This window comes from Loxodonta africana, chromosome 4 (genome assembly GCF_030014295.1).
Source record: "Loxodonta africana isolate mLoxAfr1 chromosome 4, mLoxAfr1.hap2, whole genome shotgun sequence".
Taxonomy (NCBI): domain Eukaryota; kingdom Metazoa; phylum Chordata; class Mammalia; order Proboscidea; family Elephantidae; genus Loxodonta; species Loxodonta africana.
The window spans coordinates 11,281,900-11,305,997 of record NC_087345.1 but is presented as its reverse complement, the minus strand read 5'-3'; the positions used below and the strand labels follow the sequence as shown (position 1 = coordinate 11,305,997).

The window sequence follows — 24,098 nt, the reverse complement described above, 5'->3', positions numbered from 1 at the left end:
TTCTGGCGCTCTTTGGCTTGTGGCTTCATCACACCAGTGTCTGCCTTTGTCTTCACATCGCCTTCTCCTCTGTGTCTGTGTCTAATCTCCTGCTGCCTGTCTGATATAAGGACATCTGTGATGGCAGTTGGGACCCACCGAGATAATCCAGAATAATCTCCTCATCTCAAGATCCTTAATTTAATTGCAGCTGTGAAACCTTTGCCATGGAAAGCAATATCCATACATTCCAGGGAATAAGACCTGATATCTTTGGGGCCACCATTCAGCTCACCACAGTGGCCTTCGAAGCTCCAGACCACACTCCCAACTGCCTGGTGCCTCACTCAATCTGTCTGTGCTACCACCATATGAGGAAAAACATTCAATTGGGATCTCAAGAATTAGATCTGTTCCTGGCTCGACAGTTAGGACTCAGTCACCTCTTGCTCCATTTGAATACGCTAAGGTTTTTCCTGCCATAGAGCCTTTCTACCAATTGTTCCCACTGCCTAAAATATTCTCTCCTTAAATCTTTACGTGACTGGCTACTTCTCATCATTCTGGTCCCAGTTCAGGGAGGTCTTCTTGACTGACCAATCTTAAGTAGGCCATCAGGATACTCTAACCCATTGCCATTGAGTCGATTCTAACTCATAGTGACCCTGTAGGACAGAGTAGAACAGCTTCCATAGGGTTTCCAAGGCTGTAATCCCTCTCTCTCTCTCTTTTTTAAATTTATTTATTTATTGCGGTTTAAGTGAAAGTTTACAAGTCAAGTCAGTCTGTCATACAAAAAGTTATACACACCTTGCTATGTACTCCTAGCTGCTCTCCGCCTAGTGAGACAGCACATTCCTCCTCTCCACCCTGTATTCCCTGTGTCCATTCAACCAGCTCCTGTCCCCCTCTTCCTTCGCATCTCGCCCCCAGACAGGAGTTCCTCACATAGTCTCATGTGTCTACTTGAGCCAGGAAGCTCACTCCTCATCGGTATCATTATCTGTCTTAAAATCCAGTCCAATCCCTGTCTGGAGAGTTGGCTTCGGGAATGGTTCCAATCTTAGGCTAACAAAGGGTCTGGGGACTATGACCTCCAGGGTCCCTCTAGTCTCAGTCAGACCATTAAGCCTGGTCTTTTTATGAGAATTTGAGATCTATATCCCACTGTTCTCCTGCTCCATCAGGGATTCCCTGTTGTCTTCCAGGATAAAAGTGTTAATATTTATAGTCTCTTCTGTAACTATATTTAAGTCTTTTTGATTTGACTCTAAATTTGTTCCAAAAATTGAAACAAAAAATAGCATCTACATTACAATGACGAGTACTAGCATTTACATTATAATGACAGGCCTTATTGCTAGATATATATCTTTCCCTAAAATCTACTGTTACTATTCTTGTGCCCTCAAAGGAGCATGATACTAGCTCCATGCCAAACTGCTTATCTTTTCTTGTATTTCACCAATTGCTGAAAATTATTACACATTTTATGTTTATGCTGTGATTTATCAGAGAGCTGTTTGTTTTTCCAGGGACTTTACTTGTCCTTTCTTGCACCTGTCAGCTCTGAGCCTGAATTGGCTCCTTCTCTGTTCCAAACCCTTTTTGCGTTTTCTAGAGTACCATTTCCTCACTTTTTATATTAGCTGCCTAGGGCTATTGTAACAAATTACCACAAATTAACTGGCTTACAAACAACTAAAATTTATTCCCTCACAATTCTGGACCACCACACCTCTCTCAGTTTGTTGTACTGTGGGTGCTTGCATGTTGCTGTGATGCTGGACGCTATGCCACCAGTATTTACAATACCAGCATGGTCACCAATGGTGGACAGGTTTCAGCGGAGTTTCCAGACTAAGACAGACTAGGAAGTATGACCTGGCAGTCTACTTCTGAAAAAATTGGCCAGTGAAATATTGTCTAGTGTAATATGGAAAGATGAGCCCCTCAGGTTGGAAGGCACTCAAAATACGACTGAGGAAGAGCTGCCTCCTCAAAGTAGAGTCGACCTTAGTGACATGGATGGAGTCAAGCTTTTGGGACCTTCATCTGTGGATGTGGCGGACTCAAAATGAGAAGAAACAGATAGGGGGCCAAGATGGTGGACTAGGTGGACGCTACCGCGGATCCCTCTTGCAACAAAGACTCGGAAAAACAAGTGAATCGATCACATACATAACAATCTACGAACCCTGAACAACAAACACAGATTTAGAGACAGAGAACGAACAAATACGGGGAGGCAGCGATTGTTTTCAGAGCCTGGAGCCAGCGTACCAGTCAGGTGACCTTCAGTGCCCAATTTGGGGCAGAGCCCATGGGGGCAGACAGCACAAACAAGGGGCCCAGCCCTGGCCCCCGAACTCATTCCGGGAGGGGACCCAGACAGTTTGCGCAGGCGGCGTGGTGGTGCAGCCGGTGGGAGAAGTCCCTGGGAGGCAGTGACTGGTCTTGGAGCGGGGAGAGCAGCGTCCCAGCCGGGGAGCTGTCCCACCGGGATTTTGGCGGGGCGCGGGCGCAGGGAGCTGCTCCACCCCGCTGAACTAACCCCGGGAGGGGGCCCAGCCGGCTCACGCGGGCGGCATGGCGACGCAGCCGGTGGGAGAAGTCCCCGGGAGACAGTGACGGGTCTTGGAGCGGAGAGAGTGGTGTCCCAGTCGGGACACGCGGTAGCGGCACAGGCGCGGGGAGCAGCTCCGCTCGCCTGAGCTGACCCCGGGGGGGAGCCCAGCCGGTTCACGGGGGCGGCGCAGTGATGCGGCAGGTGGGATGGGGAGTTCTCGGGAGGCAGCGACTGATTTTGGAGTCGGGAGTGCACCGTCCCAGGCTGGCAGCGGAGGATCTGACCGTGACTCCAGCGGGCCAGACCCCCCTGGGGCAATCTCCACACAGCCAGCACACATAGGCAACGCGCCCCGTGGAAATCTCAGATATAATAGTCATTCCAAGCAAGACAAGCAGCTCCGGCTATATTCCGAGGTGCTACTCTCCTATCTCTCTGATCCCTCCCCCACCCTCCCCCACCCTCCCCAGGCGGCTTCATTAACATCCAAATAGCCTGAGCCAGAGGGAGAACTCTGATAGGGATCTGATTGCATTTTTTTTTTAGCGGATTTTCTGGAAAAACTAGTTTCCCAGTGATGGCTCGGAGACAGCAGTCCATATCAAACCACATAAAGAAGCAGACCATGACAGCTTCTCCAACCCCCCAAACAAAAGAATCAAAATCTCTCCCAAATGAAGATACAATCCTGGAATTACCACATAAAGAAGCAGACCATGACAGCTTCTCCAACCCCCCAAACAAAAGAATCAAAATCTCTCCCAAATGAAGATACAATCCTGGAATTATCAGATACAGAATATAAAAAACTAATTTACAGAATGCTTCAAGACATCACAAACAAAATAAGGCAAACTGCAGAAAAAGCCAAGGAACACACCGATAAAACTGTTGAAGAACTCAAAAAGATTATTCAAGAACATAGTGGAAAAATTAATAAGTTGCAAGAATCCATAGACAGCATATAGAAATCTAAAAGATTAACAATAAAATTACAGAATTAGACAACGCAATAGGAAGTCAGAGGAGCAGACTCGAGCAATTAGAATGCAGAGTGGGAGATCTGGAGGACCAGGGAATCAACACCAACATAGCTGAAAAAAAATCAGATAAAAGAATTAAAAAAAATGAAGAAACCCTAAGAATCATGTGGGACTCTATCAAGAAGGATAACTTGCGGGTGATTGGAGTCCCAGAACATGGAGGGGGGACAGAAAACACAGAGAAAATAGTTGAAGAACTCCTGACACAAAACTTCCCTGACATCATGAAAGACGAAAGGATATCTATCCAAGATGCTCATCGAACCCCATTTAAGATTGATCCAAAAAGAAAAACACCAAGACATATTATCATCAAACTCGCCAAAACCAAAGATAAACAGAAAATTTTAAAAGCAGCCAGGGATAAAAGAAAGGTTTCCTTCAAGGGAGAATCAATAAGAATAAGTTCAGACTACTCAGCAGAAACCATGCAGGCAAGAACGGAATGGGACGACATATGCAGAGCACTGAAGGAGAAAAACTGCCAACCAAGGATCATATATCCAGCAAAACTCTCTCTGAAATATGAAGGTGAAATTAAGATATTTACAGATAAACACAAGTTTAGAGAATTTGCAAAAACCAAACCAAAGCTACAAGAAATACTAAAGGATATTGTTTGGTCAGAAAACCAATAATATCAGATACCAGCACAATACAAGGTCACAAAACAGAATGTCCTGATATCAACTCAAACAGGGAAATCACAAAAACAAATTAAGATTAATTAAAAAAAAAAAAACAATACACATAACGGGGAATCATGGAAGTCAATAGGTAAAAGATCACAATAATCAAAAAGAGGGACTAAATACAGGAGGCATTGAACTGCCATATGGAGAGTGATACAAGGCGATATAGAACGATACAAGTTAGGTTTTTACTTAGAAAAATAGGGGTAAATAATAAGGTAACCACAAAAAGGTATAACAACTCCATAACTCAAGAAAAACGTAACGACTCAACTAACATAAAGTCAAACACTATGAAAATGAGGATCTCACAATTTACTAAGAAAAACGTCTCAGCACAAAAAAGTATGTGGAAAAATGAAATTGCCAACAACACACATGAAAAGGCATCAAAATGACAACACTAAAAACTTATTTATCTATAATTACGCTGAATGTAAATGGACTAAATGCACCAATAAAGAGACAGAGAGTCACGGACTGGATAAAGAAACACGATCCATCTATATGCTGCCTACAAGAGACACACCTTAGACTTAGAGACACAAACAAACTAAAACTCAAAGGATGGAAAAAAATATATCAAGCAAACAATAAGCAAAAAAGGAGTAGCAATATTAATTTCTGACAAAATAGACTTTAGACTTAAATGCACCACAAAGGATAAAGAAGGACGCTATATAATGATAAAAGGGACAATTGATCAGGAAGACATAACCATATTAAATATTTATGCACCCAATGACAGGGCTGCAAGATACATAAATCAAATTTTAACAGAATTGAAAAGTGAGATAGACACCTCCACAATTATAGTAGGAGACCTCAACACATCACTGTCAGAGAAGGACAGGGCATCCAGTAAGAAGCTCAGTAGAGACACGGAAGACCTACTTACAACAATCAACCAACTTGACCTCATTTACTTATACAGAACTCTCCACCCAACTGCTGCAAAGTATACTTTTTTTTCTAGCGCACATGGTACATTCTCTAGAATAGACCACATATTAGGTCATAAAACAAACCTTTGCAGAATCCAAAACATCGAAATATTACAAAGCATCTTCTCAGACCACAACTCCATAAAAGTGGAAATCAATAACAGAAAAACTAGGGAAAAGAAATCAAATACTTGGAAAATGAACAATACCCTCCTGAAAAAAGACTGGGTTATAGAAGACATCAAGGAGGGAATAAGGAAATTCATAGAATGCGACGAGAATGAAAATACTTCCTATCAAAACCTCTGGGACACAACAAAAGCAGTGCTCAGAGGCCAATTTATATCAATAAATGCACACATACAAAAAGAAAAAAGAGCCAAAAGCAGAGAACTGTCCCTACAACTTGAACAAATAGAAAGTGAGCAACAAAAGAACCCATCAGGCACCAGAAGAAAACAAATAATAAAAATTAGAGCTGAACTAAATGAATTAGAGAACAGAAAAACAATTGAAAGAATTAACAAAGCCAAAAGCTGGTTCTTCGAAAAAATTAACAAAATTGATAAACCATTGGCTAGACTGACTAAAGAAATACAGGAAAGGAAACAAATAACCCGAATAAGAAACGAGAAGGACCACATCACAACAGAACCAAATGAAATTAAAAGAATCATTTCAGATTACTACGAAAAATTGTACTCTAACAAATTTGCAAACCTAGAAGAAATGGATGAATTCTTGGAAAAACACTACCTACCTAAACTAACACATTCAGAAGTAGAACAACTAAATAGACCCATAACAAAAAAAGAGATTGAAACGGTAATCAAAAAACTTCCAACAAAAAAAGAAAAATGAGAAGAAACAGGTGCAAACATCCATTAATAATCGGAACATGGAATGTATGAAGTATGAATCTAGGAACATTGGAAGCCATCAAAAATGAAATGGACTGCATGAAGATTGATATCCTAGGCATTAGTGAGCTGAAATGGACTGGTATTGGCCATCTTGAATTGGGCAATCATATGTTCTACTATGACAGGAATGACAAATTGAATAAGAATGGCATTAGTTAATCATCGAAAAGAGCATTTCGAGATCTATCCTGAAGCATGATGCTGTCAGTGATAGGATAGTATCCATACACCTACAAGAAAGGCTAGTTAATATGACTATTATTCAAATTTACGCACCAACCATTAATGCAAAGAGGAAATTGAAGATTTTTACCAACTTCTGCAGCCTGAAACTGATCGTGCAATCAAGATGCAGTGATAATTACTGATGATTGGAATGGAAAAGTTGAAAACAGGAAGGATCAGGAGTTGGGAAATATGACCTTGGTGATAGAAATGATGCCAGAGATGATATGATAGAATTTTGCAAAACAAACGACTTATTCATTGCAAATGCCCATTTTCAACAATATAAACCATGACTATACATGTGGACCTCACTGGATGGAAAATACAGAAATCATATTGACTACAACTGTGGAAAGAGATGATGGAAAAGCTTAATATTATGAGTCAGAACAAGGCCAGTGGCCGACTGTGGGACCTTATATTCAAATAAGGTCACATTCTGAGATTCCAGAGGATGTGAATTTTGAGGGGTTACTGTTCAACCCAGTACACTTTTTTTACCTTTTAATCTTGCAAGAATTTGTTGATGTCTGTGGTCCACTGATGATCTCCTTCCTATTTTCTGCAAAGGTTTATTCCCACTGAGATTTATTTGGGGTGTTGGGTGGAAGGGAAGAAAAGTTTGCCCAGCCTACTATCTGGAGCTGGATGCCTAGAGGTTTATCTTTCACTTAAAAAATTTCCTGTTTGTTCTTATTTTAAAACTAATATATGCTTTTGGAGCCCTGGTTGTACAGTGTGGTTAAGTGCTTGGTTGCTAACCAAATGGTTGGCAGTTCAAACCCACCCGTGGCTCCATGGGAGAAAATACCTTGTGATCCGTTCCCATAAAGATTATAGCCTAGGAAATCCTACGGGGCAGTTCTACTCTGTCATATGGGGTCACTGTGAATCGGAATCAACTCGATGGTACCCAAAACAACAACAACATATTAAAACCTGGGAGGAATGGGGAGGAATTGTGTACTGACTTAAGAAAAATGATGGATAAGAAAAATTCAGAAAAGAAAAAGTAACACACGCTTGTAAAAGAATTAAAATTTTAAGTCAAAGACCCCTATAATCTCACCTCCAAAGGTAACCACTGTTAATAGTTCAGCATATATTCTTCTAGAATTCTTTTATATATTTACGAACCTTTATTATTCTTTTTGCTATCACTTGATCAGTATCATATATTGTCCATACTTATTAATAGTGTTGCTATAATAAGTAGTATGGCAGAGAATTTTTTTGTATGTATCATTTTACCTATAGGAGAATTTCTATAGGATAAATTTCTGAAAGTGTAATTTTAGACTCAAGGGATATGATATGAACATTTGTCAACACTGGCTTCTGTAAACCTTATAATTTTCTGCTAATTGGAAGGATAAAAATGGAGGAGTACCATGAGAAAAAAGTTTGCTGCCACACATCTGTAATATTTAGGATTTGTTTGCAAGTCACAGTTTAAATTTGCAGTAGATTAAGCAAGGCCGAAGTTCATTTTTCTTCACATGAGAGTCTGGCTCGGTTGTCCAGAGTAGTATGACACTCTCCAATCATCAGAGAGCCATGTACCTTTTAGCTTGTTGCTTCCCAATCTTTGATACCCAGCTTCAACCTAGTGGTCCAAGATGGCTGCTACAGCTCCAGCCATCACATTTGCATTCAAGCAAGAAAGACAAAAATGGAACAATAAGGGAATACTCTATCTGTAAAGGATATTTTCAGAACCACCTTTAAAAGATACCTAACTGTAACTTGGAACCCTGGTGACACAGTAGTTAAGAGCTCAGCTGCTAACCAAAAAGTCAGCAGTTCAAATCCACCAGCCACTACTTGGAAACGCTATGGGGTAGTTCTACTCTACCCTATTGGGTCACTATGAGTTGGAATTGACTCGTTGAGAATGGGGTTTTTTGGTAACTGTAACTTAGAAGTTTTTAGGTTTAGGACCCGTTCTACTCTGGTACTACTCATTAACATAACGAAAGAAAACCCCTGTTTCTAAACAGGATTGTATCCACAGGTATAGGGGCAAGATTTCAGTACATATTCTGGGGAGACAAAATTCAATCCATAACACTCATATTGACATAAAATCCAGGTTCTATTAATATTTACCTATTGATCCTAGTTTTCCTCATTGGGGTAATTGAAAGCAAGTTTGATCTCTCTTCTCCTGGAGAGCTTACCGCTTATTTGAGAACAGTGGTCATGGATATCTCTTAATGCACCTTCGATTCTAAATAGCGCTTCTTTCATGGGGAGGCCCTTCTCACTGAGAAAACCCTCTGTATCCTTAATAACATCAGTAATAATCATAGCTACCATTTATGAGAACTTACTACGTGTTAAGTATTGTGCTAAGTGCTTGGTATACATTATCTAATTTGGTCCTCAGAATAATTCTGTGAGGAGAATACTGTTAATCCTTGTTTAATAGATGAGGAAACCGAAAGTTAGAGAGGATAGGAGTGTGCACAAAGACGTGTAGCTAGGTGAGTGGTGGAGCTAGGACTTTTACTGGATCAGAACCCGGACCCATATTCTGATCCACCACACTGCATTGTACCCTCCCCTTCTCCTTGCCCCATAGTATCCTGGGAAGACCCCTACCTTTCCCTGAGCCTGCTCTTGTCTCTCTGGGTGCAGGAAGGACCACCAGAGCTCTCCACCAGTGCAGTACAGGGAACTGCGGACCCTGGTCGAAGCCATGCTGAGCCGGTGTGCGGATCTTTCCCAGACTCCGCTGAACAGGAGACCCCTGGTCAGTGCACTGCAGCCTGCTTCTTCCCCGGATCATGCTGTAATGTGTTTTGAGAAGGATAATTGGCACTTTGCCTTGCCTTCATATGCTGTTTTATAGCCTGTTCTCATGTGCATACACACATATAATGCAGTGTTACTTTTCCCGAATGTGGAGCTGTGAGACTTAAGGATTATTATCCCCATTTTTATAGATGAGGAAACTGAGGCCCAGAAGGGTTAAAATAATTTTTCTCCAAGGTCCAAAACTAGCGAGTACCTGAGCCTGGATAGTCAAATCCCAGGTTTTTTGTTTCCAAGCCTGCACACCTTGTCTTTTATGTCATCCAAGCAGGTATGAGAGACATCGTCACAAAATCACTTAAAGCTGGGTTCACTAGAACCACAGGAAGAACCTGACCATGTCCAGCACATTGTAATTGGTTGGCTTTGAACGGTCTATGGACTTAAGGTATCAGAAGAGATACAGTCAGTGTTAATGCTGATGTGTCATTCAGGATGAACTTTGGAAACTTAAGTTCTTCACACCTAATGGGATGGGGATTTTCTTGTGTTTTGGAGCAACTAATATGGGCATTAACAACCAGTGAGGCTAACGGAGCTCTGGTGGCACAGCAGTTAAGAGCTACGGCTGCTAACCAAAAACGTTGGCAGTTCGAACCCACCAGCCACTCCTTGGAAACCCTGTGGGGCAGTTCTACTCTGTCCTGTAGCATCGCTATGAGTTGGAATCGACTTGACGGCAACAGTTTTTTTATTTTTTTAAGGCTAATGTCATTAGCCATATAGGAGACCAACAATCAGTCCTGTCATTCACTGGGAGACAGATTGTTAAAGTTTCCATCTCTACCATTTTTTTTTTATTAAATGGCTAGATTTATAAGGGCCTAACCAAGATCCCCTAGAAAGTGTTAGGTGTCTGGGAAGAGGTCAGTAGTCATCCAAGCACAGACTGGGAAACAAGTCCTTGACCAACACATTCCTTTCTCTCCTTTTCACTCAGGGCCACGCCTCCACTAGAGATTTGGAGAAGGCCATTGTGCGAAGGGGAAAGTTCCTCCTGAGCACTCTGGAGGGATTTCGGAGTGCCTGCAGGTGAGGGGCCCTGTGTGGTCTGAGGCAGTAGCCAGGAGGGTGGGAGTGGAAGGGGACTCAGACCATGGATGAAGTTGTGGGAGCAGCACTTGACTTCTGCTGCTCTGTCTGCATAGTGAGAGGACCTTGGCTAGAAAACCGGAGTGAGACCTGGGGGTGGGGGCGGGGTGGAGGAGGTTTGCAGACAGACAGTAATTAGCAGGTTGAAATTTCTACTAAAGACTCCTTCCTGATAAAGGCTTTGCTGAGGACCATGGTGGTTCAGTGGTAGAATTCTCACCTCCCATGGGGAGACCCAGGTTCGATTCTGGCCAACGCACCTCAAGCACAGCCAGCACCCATCTGTCAGTGGAAGCCTACACGTTGCTCTTCAATGGAGCTTCCACTCTAAGATGGCCTAGGAAGAAAGGCCTAGAGATCTACTTACAAAAATCAGATAAGGAAAACCCTATGAATCACAATAGTCCAGTCCCATTGTACGGGGGTCATCATGAGTTGGGGGCTGATTTGATGGCAGCTAACAAAGTCCTCACTCTTATGCAATGAGGCTGTGTCTCATTTAGTCCTGAGCCCCTCAGCTAGCATGGTAGGTGTTCATTGAATGCTTATTGAGTTAATTCAATTCAAATTAACAAATGTTTGTTGTATCTGCTGTGAGCAACCTGGTACACGACAGCAGAGGTAGAAAGATCAGTAAGAATGGCTCCTGCCCACAGGGAGCTCACAGTTTCTTTGGGAAGAGGCAGTTTTCTAGAGTCCAGGGAAGACATTCCAGGTAGAGCAGCATGTGCAAAGGCAGAAATGTGAAGCGGCAAGCAGCTTGTGGGTTCAGGGAAATATGCGAAGTAGGGCTCAAGACTCAAGTATGATGGTGTGGGCAGGTGTGGGGGGAGGGCCGAGGGTCAGGTCCTCTCCTTGTTGAGGTCCCTGACTTTTCTCCAGGTCTGATGATGAGGATACTTCCCCTGGACCTTGAGCTACCCGCAGGAGGGTACTTGTATGTTGTGTGAGTGTAGTGGACATACCTGCACATCGATTTCTCAGGTTGGCTGTGGAATTCCAGAGCGAGCCTTTGGCCCAGGAGAATCCGTTCACAGCTCCCGGTGCCGAGAAAGAAGACACCTTGGAGGCCTTCTCAGAATTTCTCCTCAGTGCCTGTGACTCCTTGTGTGTCCCCATGGTGATGGTGAGTTCCCCTGCGCCCTGGACAGTGTGAACCTGGGGAAGAGAAGACTGAGGGCAAGGCAGGCTGAGAGGCGCAGGCCAACGACTGTGCAATTGGACTTTCTAAGAGCTTTCCCTTTAGTTTTTAAAATAAAGTAGTTTTTCATTATACAACTAATAAATGCCTCTCAAGAAAAAGTGGAAAGCAGGAATAATCAAATAATAAATAGGTAATGTTTATGGAGTGATAAGGGCCTCATATTCATTACCTGCTTTAATCCTCCTGATAACCCTGTCAGATTTGTTGTAATTCCCCCAGCTGATAGATGAAGAAACACCTGGTTGGGAAGAGCTTCGCTTTGAGCTGACTTGGGATAGAGGTGGTAGGAAGAGCAGGGTTCAGAGCCATTGGCTGCCCGGGTGCCCTTGGGCAAGCCCTCTCCTGCTTTAGGGTTGGACATGCCGTGGAAAAAAAAAAAATGCCGTGGAGTCCCTGTTAATTGGGAAGGGTACCTCCTAAACACCCACTGGGAACAGTAGGTGGCAGCAGGGCTCTGGCTCTGGCGGGAGAACGCTGCCTTTCCTTGAAGAAGCCACTGAGCCCAACAGACAGGGTCTGCAGGCAGTTCGGGTGGCGGGGGGAGCCAGGGCTTCAGCCCTGACTCACGGGCACTGTCCTAGCACAACCTGGGTAATGCACGGTGGTTTTCTTCTCTGCTTTGCCTTCCTCCCAGGTTTATAGAGTGTTAGAGCTGGATGGGCTCATAGAATCCTGTTTTCTACTTCTCTCTATTTTACAATTTTTCTTTAAGAAACATGTATTACTTCTATAATTAAACAAACAAAAAAAACCCTGACTTGGTTTTAAAAACCAAAGCAAAGGTATATATAAAGAGAATGTCTCTGAGGCCCTGGCTCTTTACAGATGAGGGAAATGAGACACAGAGAGGAAAAGTGACTGACTGACCCAAGAGCACATAGGCCTTTGTGCAGAGCTTGGATGAGACCCTAAATTTTTCTCCTCTTATTCCAGAGCTCTGAGTACTACATCTAGCTACCTCGTGGCCATGTTCAAGGATCACATAAAATAATAAACGTGAGGGCACTTCGTGAGCTATATGCTATTGTTATGATTATAGTGATAAAAACATAAAAAGCATTTTTACGCATCAGGCCTCATTTGTTTCCAGGAAGTAGGTCTTGTTGTTATTAAAGTTTTTATACTCGGGGACAGAGGCCCAGACAGGTGAAGCATCTTGCACAGTCTTTAAGTGGCAGACCCAAGCCTCGGATTTAGGTTTGTGACTTCAGATTCCTACCTTTTCTTGTACCCTTCAAATGAAAGGATTTATTCTACTGTTGTTAGATTGGTTGCTAGTTTTTTCTTCTTCAGGGTTTCAGTCCTGGTGGACTGTGCTCTCCCTCCTGTTTCTCTGCAGAGGCACTTGGAGCAGGCCACCCACCCAGCCCTGATGGAAGTTTTCTTCTCGACGCTACACAACCTCTTTGTCATTGTTCCCCACATGAGAGAGAAGTTCTCCAAAAAGCTTGGTAGGGATGGCAGGTGTGGAGGTTGGGTCTGGAGGGAGGCACCTTAGGCAGCTGCCCAGAGTACGCAGAGCATGACCTGTGGGATGGGACGTTTTCTTACTCATTCAGAATCTATGTCCACACTGCCCGGTGTTAAGTGGAAAGAAATATCATGCAGCAATCAAAAGTCGTTAAGAGTATTGAAAGTCCTCTGAGAATGCCCAGGAGGTTCCAGCTCAGAGCCTACAACGAGCCCTTTCTGAATAAAGTGCTTGTTAGATGTTCTGTATATGTTTCTCTTACTTGGCTTTACAGCAACTTGTGAGGTAGTTATTGCTACATCCATTTTACAGATTTCAAAACTGAGTCGTAAAAAACTGAGTGGTAGAGGCAGTTAAATAACTTTTCCAGAGTCGCACTAGTAGGTAGCAGTGAAGCCAAATTTTAATCTAGGGCTGTATGACTCCAAGACCAGTGCTCTTTGATATCCCCAAACATGGGGATCTCTGTAACAAGCCTGCTTTATAGCTCTCTGCTTTCTTCCCACTTCTCCCAAGCTGCCTCATCCTTCATACAACTGACGCTGGAGCTGAAGGCCAGGTTCTGCAGTGGCCTGAGGTATGTATGTATGGTCTCAGGCAAAAATGAATGGCCAGGGGCCAGTGTTCTTCTTGACTGGACAAGTGGAATTTCTGGCTGCTGTATTTACCGTATTTTTATGCAAATGATGCGCACATGTTATACTTTTTTTGGCGAACCAGCCTCCTACCAGGTATTTTCGTAAGCATGCTATGCTAATTTTTTTCAAATGTTGCTATTAAATTAGCATAACGCACTTAAAATACCCCACAAGGAGCTGGGAGGGCGCAGCTGGCAAAAAAAAAATAGGATAATACGCACTGCTTTATTTGTGTAAAAACATGGTAGTCACAGGACTATGAGGGGATTGACATAGCAACTGGAGCTATGAGCTGGATGTGCTTCTGTAGGTTGTATTTAATCTGGCTCAGTTAAGTCTCTTATTCCATGTGACACTTGGATGGGTACTCTGTAACATCCAAACTGGGAGGGCTCTTAGGGGCTCATTTGTCTAATCCCTCATTTTACAAGTGGGAAAACTGAGCCCCTCAGATGGAGAAGGGACAAGCCCAAGGCCTTGTTGTTAGCAGATCGGATTTCAGTACAGGTCTTTTTGCTCCCACTCAGGTGCTCTTTCCATGTACCAGGCTGTCTTCCGTTTGTCTCCTACTATACCACCTCCCAAGATGCCGTGTCCTTCACGAGAGGGTTATGTTCTAGTTGCTGCCAGCCCAGCAGTTCCTGAGGAGAAGCTTTCTTGTGCACAGTAGAGAGGTTGCTGCCTCTGTCTCTGTCTTGTTAGGTTTCTGGAGCAGCCTCTGCAATGTCCTGTGTCTGATCTGCCCCCTGCTTCTGCATTTACTTGGCAGAGACCATTTGTTCTCACCCACAGTCCACAGGTGACTACAGAGTGATGACCAGCTCTCCTCCCCTATCTCTGAACAGAACACCCAGTGTTCAGGAGAGAATACAGGGATCCATCTGGATTGTAGGTTCAAAGTCAAAAGTTTGGATGTTGGTAGTACTCACTGACTACCTGTCTTGGGTTCAGCAACTTCCTGTTTTTCTTGTACTCCCCCCTCCCTTTCTAGACCCAGGAACAGTTTTTTATTTGTCTATCTTGTTATATTAGCAACCCTCCTTGATTTGTTTTTTCAGTGAATTTTTAGTGAGGACCAAGTGCCTAACTTGCAGCTTGGGGCAGCATGTTCCATGTTTACTTTTCACAGCCATCTCAGGACCTCCTCTCTCAGGGCAAAGGAACTGCCTGTGGTGCTCAGAATTCACTGGGCTCTGGCACAGAATAGTGGTGCCCAGGCACATGGCAGGCATAATGCTGTCTGAGCCAAAGTAGAAACGTCTTCTCTCTTCTTCTCTCTTCCTTTTCTACCTCTCAGTCACTCAGCCCTAAACCAGGTGTGTTCCAGTTTCCTTTACTACATGTGTCTCAACCTCCTCTCTGCTCCAGAGAAGACAAGACCACCTTCCCAAGAAGGTAAGTTTTTGTAGTTCCACCACTCATGAGTTCCATGGTGGTCAGAACCTGCAAGCTTGGCCTTCCAGTGATCTGGGTACCTTATTGACTAGCTGGGTAGTTTGTCAGTATAGTAACGTTACGGATTGAATTGTGTCCCCAAAGATATGTGTTGTAAATTCTAACCTTTATGCTTGTGGTTATAATCCCATTTGGAACTGGGTTGTCTTTGTTATGTTAATGAGGCAGGATTAGTAAATCAAGCTCTTATTTTTTTTAACTTTATTTATTTTGTGTTGTTGAGAATATACACAGCAAAACATACACCAATTCAATAGTTTTTGTGTGTACAATTTAGTGACATTGATTACATTCTTCGAGTTGTGCAACCATTTTCACCCTCCTTTTTGAGTTGTTCCTCTCCCATTAACATAAACTCCCTGTCTCCTAAGGCTCCTGTCTAATCTTTTGAGTTGCTGTTGTCAATTTATCCCATATAGATAGTTCTTAAAAGAGCACAGTGCTCAAGGCAGACGTTTTTTACTAGTTAAGTTAAACTATTGTTTGGTTTTAAGAAGACTTCAGGGGATATTTTTGGTTTAAGGTTCAGAGATTATCTCTGGGCAGTAGTTTCAGGGGTTCGTTCAGGAAGTCTGGAGTCCATGAAAATTTTAAATTCGGTTCTGCATTTCCCCTTTTGATTGGGATTCTTCTATGGAATCTTTGATCAAAATGTTCAGTAGTGGTAGCCAGGCACCATCCAGTTCTGGTCTCGTGGCAAAGGAAGCAGTTGTTCATGGAGGCAATTAGCCACGCATTCCATTTCCTTCTCCTATCCTGCTTCTCCTTCCTCTGATGCTCCAGGTGAGTAGAAACCAACTGTTGTACCTTGGATGGCCGCTTGCAAGCTTTTAAGAGCCCAGGCACTAGGAGGTAGAACAGAAGCACTAAACATGTCATTAGGGCAATTAACTGGGATGTCCCGTAAAACTATGATTCTAGACCTCCAAACCAAGTATCCACATCCTCTAAGGTGTTTGGTTGTACATAAGCAGCCTCAGCAGCTACTCTTTTTTTTTTTTGGTCTTTGATATAAGTATATCTGTCACACAACTTTTGCCCAGTTCAACTTTTTATAGGTGTACAACTTATTGACAACAGTTAATATAATCAGCTATGCAACCCTATCCTTAATCTAATGGGAATTTTTTCGTCACCATTAACCCCCCTTTTCCCTTTCTTCTCGCCCCTGGTAACCATTAAGAAACTTATGCCTCTATACTATACATTTGCCTTTTCCTGTCTTTTTATGTAAGTGATGTTATATAATATTTGAGTTAATCCCTCTTGAGATACAAAAGAGATTAGGACAAACAGGCAAGCAGAGATAGGGGAAGAGAGATGCCAAGCCACATGAAGATCACTCAGGAGCAGAAGCTCAGAAGAGACAAGGACCTTTCTCCAGAGCCAACAGAGAAAGAAAGCCTTCCCTTAGAGCTGGCACCCTGAATTCGGACTTCTAGCCTCCTAAACAGTGAGAAAATACATTTCTGTTTGTTAAAGCCACCCACTTGTGGTATTTCTGTTATAGCAGCACTAGATAACTACGAGAAGTAATAAGAGCCTTTTGCTTGGAGCTGCCCAGAGGAATCATGGAATGATGGAGTTATAGGCTAATTCCTAGGGTGGTGAAATAATAGAATCAGAAAATGATGGAATTCAAGGCTCCTGGCATCTTAGAACCTCAGGACTGGGAAGGATCCTAAAGATCATCAAGTCCGATCCCCAGCCCCCCACAATCTCTCAGTGTCATCACCATCATCAGGCCTCCTGCCTTCTGCTTGCTCACCTCCAGAGACCAGTGCTCACTCTCTCTTGAGAAGTCTGTTCCATTTCTTTGTTCATTCAGAAAATAGTTCTTGAGCATCCACTATGTGTCAGAGACTATTCCAGGTGCTGGTGGTGAAGTAGGGACACACGTTGGCAGCCTCATCACAGCAGCCTCTTGTGTTTACCATTTCTGCTCCACTGCAGCTAGTGGCGCCTGTCTTGTCAGAATAAGAGAAGCCCAACACATCTGCCCCATTAGGCCCTAGGACCTTGACACAACTCAGAGCACCAGAAAGAGCAGCAGAACTTACATCCTGACCATTTCTTTGTCTGATACGTCAGGAGCAAAGGACAAGCAGATGTGCGAGGCTCCAGGTTATTAGTGCCAATAGTCACAATGATAATGGTGTAGTTTGGTAGAGAAAGCACTAAACTTGGAATTATGAGACCTCACCTGGCTCTGCTACCACATTTCTATGGGACATTCTCCATCTTCACCCTGTATTTGCCCATGGCCTTGGCCCTGAATCCACTGCCTTGACATAGTGGGACCTTCCAGTGGACCTGCAACTTGGTGCCCTGCTTTCAGTCTCCCATCTTCTAGCCATCTCCACCCACTGCTGTAATAATCTATCTGGAACCCAAGTCTTGAACATCTAAAATCCCCTGGCTGTTAGCTGTGGTTCCCAGCATCAGCCTGTGGAACAGTGTCAGATAGTAATGGAGTTTCCTCTGGTTCATGGTAAAATGTGGAAAATAAGGGTGGTATAGTGAATTTTCCATAAAGTTGACTTTATTCAAATTTTATGCTTTTGATATTAACATACCCTTTCTTTTACAAAAGGAGCCCTGTTGGCTCATGGGTTGGAAGACTTAACATTGTGAAAATGTCACTGCTACCAGAGGCCATCTATAGATATAATGCAATCCCAATCCAAACACCAACAACATTCTTTAATGAAATGGAAAAACTTATCTTCAAGTTTATATGGAAGGGAGACCCTGAATAGCCAAAGCAATAGTGAAGATGAACGAAGTAGGAGGCCTCACACTTCCTGATCTGAAAACTTACTAGACAGTCATGGTAATCAGTACAGCCTGGTACTGGTTCAATGACAGACACATAGACCAATGGAATAGAATTGAGAACCCAGAAGTAAATCTATGCATCAGTGGCAGCTGATCTTTGACAAAGGGTCAAAGTCCATTCAATGGGGAAGAAATAGTCTCTTTAACAAATGGTACTGGCAACACTGGGTATCCATCTGCAGAAATGAATCAGGATCCATACATCACACCATGCATGATACCTAACTCAAAGTGGTTAAAGGACCTGAATGTTAAAGCTAAAACTATAAGTTCCTAGAAGATAACATACAGTCAAAACTAGGGGACCTAATTTTCAGCATAGTCTATCAAGCAAAACTAAAAATATATGAACAACAGAAGATAAATTAGATAACTGGAATCTCCTAAAAATTAAATACTTATGCTCATCAAAAGACTTTACCAAGAAAGTAAAAAGAGAACCTACAGACTGGGAAAGAATCTTTGGCAACGAAATATCTGATAAGGGTCTAATCTCTAAAATATATAGAAAATTTCAACAACTGAACAAAAACATTAACAATTTAATCAAAAAAATGGGCAAAGGACATGAATAGACATTTCACCAGAGGACATTCAGGCAACCAACAAATACATGAAAAGATGCTTGCGATCATTAGCCGTTGTTGTTAGGTGCCATGGAGCCAGCCATCTAAGATATAACTATTGGTCTCTACTGGTCTGTAATAAAAGAGAATGAAGGAAACCAAAGACTCAAGACACTAGTCCACAGGACTAATAGCCCACATGAACCACAGCCTCATCTAGCCTGAGACCAGAAGAATTAGATACCACTACCAACCATTTTGACCAGGGACACAAATGGAAAGGGACAGGGAGAAGAATGTAGAACAAAATTCATATTCCTAAAAAAAGCCAGACTTACTGGACCGATAGAGACTAGAGGAACCCCCAAGACTATTGCCCTAAGATACTCTTTGAACCTGGAATTGAAGCTACTCCTGGTGGTTACTTTTCATCCAAATAATAGATTGGCTTATTAAATAAACAATATCACCCATCAATATTATGCTACCTTAAGTAATCAAATATATGAGACCAAACGGTGACCATTATGGGAAAACAAAGATGAGAAGCTAAGGAGGGGCGGGAAAGCTAGATTAATGGAAACAGAGCAAACAGAATGGAAATAATGAGAATGTTGACACATTGTGAAAAATGTAACCAATGTTATGGAACAATTTATATAAAAATTGTTAAATGGGAACCTAATTTGCTATGTAAACTTTCCCCTAAAACACAGTAAAATGTTATTAAAAAAAAAAAGATCTATTGCACAGTGGTTAAAGTGCTCGGCTGCTAAATGAAAGGTCAGCTGCTCAAACCCACCGGTTGCTCCGTGGGAGAAAGATGTGGCAATCTGCGTCCATAAAAATTTACAGCCTTGGAAACCCTATAGGGCAGTTCTACTCTGTCCTGAACGGTCACTATGAGCTGAAATCAACTTGACGGCAGTGGGTTTGGTTTTGGTTTTTCTTTTATGAAACAGAGGTTTCATAGGAAATGTAAGAATCTCTGCCCTTCGGTGTAAGATCCAAATTCTTTCAGCGGCATTCTAGGTCTTTCACATTCTAGCTACAAATTACATCACACAGTTCCTCGACTCCTGACACTCCACATCTCTTCACTGATGGTCCAGTCACACTGAACAACTTGCCTCTGGGCCTCTGAACTCCTTGTCCCATGTCCCTAGGATTCTCTTCCCTCCCTTCTCTGCCTGTTTTTTATTTTTTTATGTTTAACTTATTTTTTTGTACCTTGTCACACTTTACTGTATTTTAGATGAAGGTTTACAGAGCAAATTAGTCTCTCATTAAATGATTAATACATGTTTTGTGACATTGGTTGCCAACCCCATGACATGTCAATACTTCCTCTAGACCTTGGGTTCCCAATTACCAGCTTTCCTGTCCCCTCCTGCCTTCTCTTCCTTGCTCCTGAGCTGGTATGCCCATTTAATCTTGTTTTATTTTATGGGCCTGTCTAATCTTTGGCTGAAGGGTGAACCTCAAGAGTGACCTCAGTACTGAGTTCCAAGGGTATCTGGGGGCCATACTCTCAGGGTTTCTCCAGCCTCTGTCAGACCAGCAAGCCTGATATTTTTTTAGGAGGTAGAATTTCTCTGCTTGCTTTTGGTTCACTTTCTACAGATTCCTCCTCTGTGAAGCTTGCCTACCCCACTCCAGGCAGCATTAGTCATCCCTTCCCCCTTACTTTCAAAGCCATAATCATCACATGCATAGCAAATGTCTGTCTCTTCCCACCAGCTGCCAGCTCCTGGAGGTAGGACCTGGGTCTCAGAGCCTGGCCTAGAGCAGCTACGTAGTGAAAGTTTGTCAAATGAATGAAGCTTTTTTGAGGCAATTCCATGTCCTTCCATGTGTTAACTATAGTGTGTCCTGGTAGGCTGAAAGCTGCAAAAGGAAAAGGGCCCAGATTTCCTTCTGTCCTACATGTAGCCTCTCTGCCCTGTGCAGTACTCTGCCTGTAGTAGGTACTCGTGTGCTTATTACCTGCTCTCCAATGTTCTCTTTTTGACTTTCCCTGCTTGTTCCCTCCCCAGAACTCTCTGCAGCATCTGAGCTTCTGCAGCATGGGCTGCCCCAGATAAACAGCAGGGGCCCCGAAAGCCTTGCCTTCCTGTCCGATTGCCAGTATGTGGAGGGACCTGATCGAAAGAGACAGTATTGCATCCTGATTCTCTTCTACCTGGCCTACATCCATGAGGACAGGTCAGTGCTCAGGGCTGGTGCTTGGCGGTGGGTGCTGGGCCTGTGTCTGCAGCCCAGTTCAGTTCAATAAATATTTGCAGAGACACACTCTTCAAGCCTGGTGCTGGGCACTGGGTTGTATCCCACAGGGGCTCATATCTTTGAAGGGGAGGTGAGATGGTACGTAGACCCAGTGCTGAGAGAGACAGAAGCCCAGAATGCTAGTGAGAGCTCTTTGATATACTTGAGAGTAGTGTTTGCACACATAAAAAAGACTTAAGTGATTTACCTTGGTTTTGATAGTTACCATACTATTTACGTGTCTGTCAGTTGGTAGTACTGTGGGGGCTTGCATGTTGCTGTGATGCTGGAAGCTATGCCACCAGTATTCAAATTCCAGTAGGGTCACCCATGGAGGACAGGTTTCAGCTGATGTTCTAGACTGACACACTAGGAAAAAGGACCTGGCAGTCTACTTCTGAAAAGAATTACCCAGTGAAAATCTTATGAATAGGAGCAGAACATTGTCTGACATAGTGCCGGAAGATGAGCCCCTCAGGTTGGAAGGCACTTAAAATACAACTGGGGAAGAGCTGCCTCTTCAAAGTAGAGTTGACTTTAATGACCTGGATGAAGTCAAGCTTTCAGGACCTTCATTTGCTGATGTAACATAACACAAAATGAGAAGAAACAGGCAAAGACGTCTCTTAATAATCGGAATGTGGAATGTACAAAGTAAAAATCTAGGAAAATTGGAAATTGTCAAAAATGAAATGGAACACATAAACATCCTAGGTATTAGTGAGCTGAAATGAACTGGTTTTGATCATTCTGAATTGGTAAATCGTATGGTCTACTATGCCAGGAATGACAAATTGAAGAGGAGTGGTATGACATTCATCGTCAAATAGAACATTTCAAGATCTATCCTGAAGTACAACGCTGTGAGAGATAGGATAATATCCCTATACCCATAAGAAGATCAGTTAATATGACTATTATTCAAATTTATGCACCAACCACTAAGGATGAAGATGAAGAAATTGAAGATTTTTACCAAATTCTGCAGTCTGAAATTGATTGAACGTGCAATCAGGATGCATTGATAATTACTGGTAATTGAATGCAGAAGTTGGAAACGAAGAAGGATTGGTTGTTGGAAAATATGGCCTTGGTGATAGAAATGATGCCAGAGATCACAGACAGAATTTTGAAAGACCAATGACTTCTTCATTGCAAATACCTTTTTTAAACAACGTAAACAGTAACAATACACATGGACCCAGACAAATGGAATACAAAGGAATCACATTGACTACATCTGTGGAAAGAGATGATGGAAAAGCTCAATATCATCAGTCTGAACAAGGCCAGGGGCCAGCTGTGGAACAGACCATCAGTTGCTCATATGCAAGTTCAAGCTGAAACTGAAGAAAATTAGAACAAGTCCACGAGAGCCAAAGTACAACCTAGAGTGTATCCAACCTGAATTTAGAGACCATCTCAAGAGTAGATTTGACACGTTGAACACTAATGACCGAAGACTAGACGAGTTGTGGATTGATATCAAGGACATCATACATGAAGAAAGCAAGAGGTCATTAAAAAGACAGGAAAGAAAGAAAAGGCCAGAATGGATGTCAAAAGAGACTCTTGCTACTGAATGTTGATAGTTAAAACGAAATGAAGAAATGATGTAAAAGAGCTGAACAGAAGATTTCAAAGGGAGGCTCGAGAAGACAAAGTAAAGTATCGTAATGACACGTGCAAAGAGTTAGAAAACCAAAACAGAAGAACACTCTTGGCATTTCTCAAACCGAAAGAACTGAAGAAAAAATTCAAGTCTTGAGTTGCGATATTGAGGGATTCTATGAGGAAAATATTAAACGACACAGGAAGCATCAAAAGAAGATGGAAGGAATACACAGAGTCACTGTACCAGAAAGAATTGGTCAATGTTCAACCATTTCAGGAGGTAGCGTATGACCAGGAACTGATGGTACTGAAGGGAGAAGTCCAAGCTGCACTGAAGGCGTTGTCGAAAACAAGGCTTCAGGAATTGATGGAATACCAGTTGAGATGTTTCAGCAAATGAATGCAGCACTAGAAGTGCTCACTTGTCTCTGCTAAAAAAATCTGGAAGACAGCTACCTGGCTAACAGACTGGAAGACATCCTTATTTATGCCTATTCCCAAGAAAGGTGATCCAACCGAATGTCGAAATTATCAAACAATATTAATATCACATGCAAGTAAAATTTTGCTGAAGATCATTCAAAAGCGACTGCAGCAATATATCAACAGGGAACTGCCAGAAATTCAAGCCAGATTCAGAAGAGAATGTGGAACCAGGGGTATCATAGCTGATGTCAGATGGATCCTGCTGAAAGCAGAGAATACCAGAAAGATGTGTACCTGTGTTTTATTGACTATGCAAAGGCATTTGACTGTGTGGATCATAACAAATTATGGATAACATTGCAAAGAATGGGAATTCCAGAACACTTAACTGTGCTCATGAGGAACCTGTACATAGATCAAAAGGTAGTCGTCTAAACAGAACAAGGGGATACTGATTGGTTTAAAGTCAGGAAAGGTGTGCGTCAGGGTTGTATACCCTCACCGTACCTATTCAATCTGTATGCTGAGCAAATAATCCAAGAAGCTGACCTAAATGAAGAACGGGGCATCAGGATTGGAGGAAGACTCACTAATAACCCGAGATATGCGGATGACACAACCTTGCTTGCTGAAAATGAAAAGGACTTGAAGCACTTACTGATGAAGATCAAAGACCACAGCCTTCAGTATGGATTACACCTCAACATAAAGAAAACAAAAATCCTCACAACTGGACCAGTAAGCAACGTCACGATTAAAGGAGAAAAGTTGTGAAGGATTTCATTTTACTTGGGTCCACAATCAACACCCATGGAAGCAGCAGTCAAGAAATCAAACGACGCATTGCATTGGGCAAATCTGCTTCAAAAGGCCTCTTTAAAGTGTTAAAAAGCAAAGATGTCACCTTGAACACTAAGGTGCACCTGACCCAAGCCATGGTGTTTTCAGTCACCTCATATGCACGACGTATGCTGGACAGTGAATAAAGAAGACCAAAGAAGAATTGATGCCTTTGAATTGTGGTGTTGGCAAAGAATATTGGACTGCTAAAAGAACGAACAAATCTGTATTGGATTAAGTACAATCAGAACGCTCCTTAGAAGCAAGGGTGGCAAGACTATATCTCACATACTTTGGACATATTTCAGGAGGGACCAGTCCCTGGAGAAGGACATCATGCTTGGTAAGGTAGAGGGTCAGCAAAAAAGAGGAAGACCCTCAAGGAGATGGATTGACACAGTGGCTCAACAATGGGCTGAAGCATAGCAACGATTCTGAGGATGGTGCAGGATCAGGCAGCGTTTTGTTCTGTTGTACATAGAGTCGCTATGAGT

At 42.6% G+C, this 24,098-nt stretch overlaps 1 protein-coding gene across 1 annotated transcript in view; it reads left to right on the top strand.

Annotated features, from left to right (window-relative positions):
* The window catches only part of MEI1 (meiotic double-stranded break formation protein 1), a 122,541-nt gene that overhangs the window by 44,136 nt on the left and 54,307 nt on the right, over positions 1 to 24,098 (top strand). Inside the window, exons 12-18 of the mRNA XM_064283440.1 lie at positions 9,019 to 9,133; positions 10,136 to 10,227; positions 11,272 to 11,413; positions 12,831 to 12,942; positions 13,479 to 13,539; positions 14,898 to 14,995; positions 20,496 to 20,664. Coding sequence (XP_064139510.1) covers positions 9,019 to 9,133; positions 10,136 to 10,227; positions 11,272 to 11,413; positions 12,831 to 12,942; positions 13,479 to 13,539; positions 14,898 to 14,995; positions 20,496 to 20,664 — 789 coding nt within the window. The remainder of the gene's footprint in view (positions 1 to 9,018; positions 9,134 to 10,135; positions 10,228 to 11,271; positions 11,414 to 12,830; positions 12,943 to 13,478; positions 13,540 to 14,897; positions 14,996 to 20,495; positions 20,665 to 24,098) is intronic.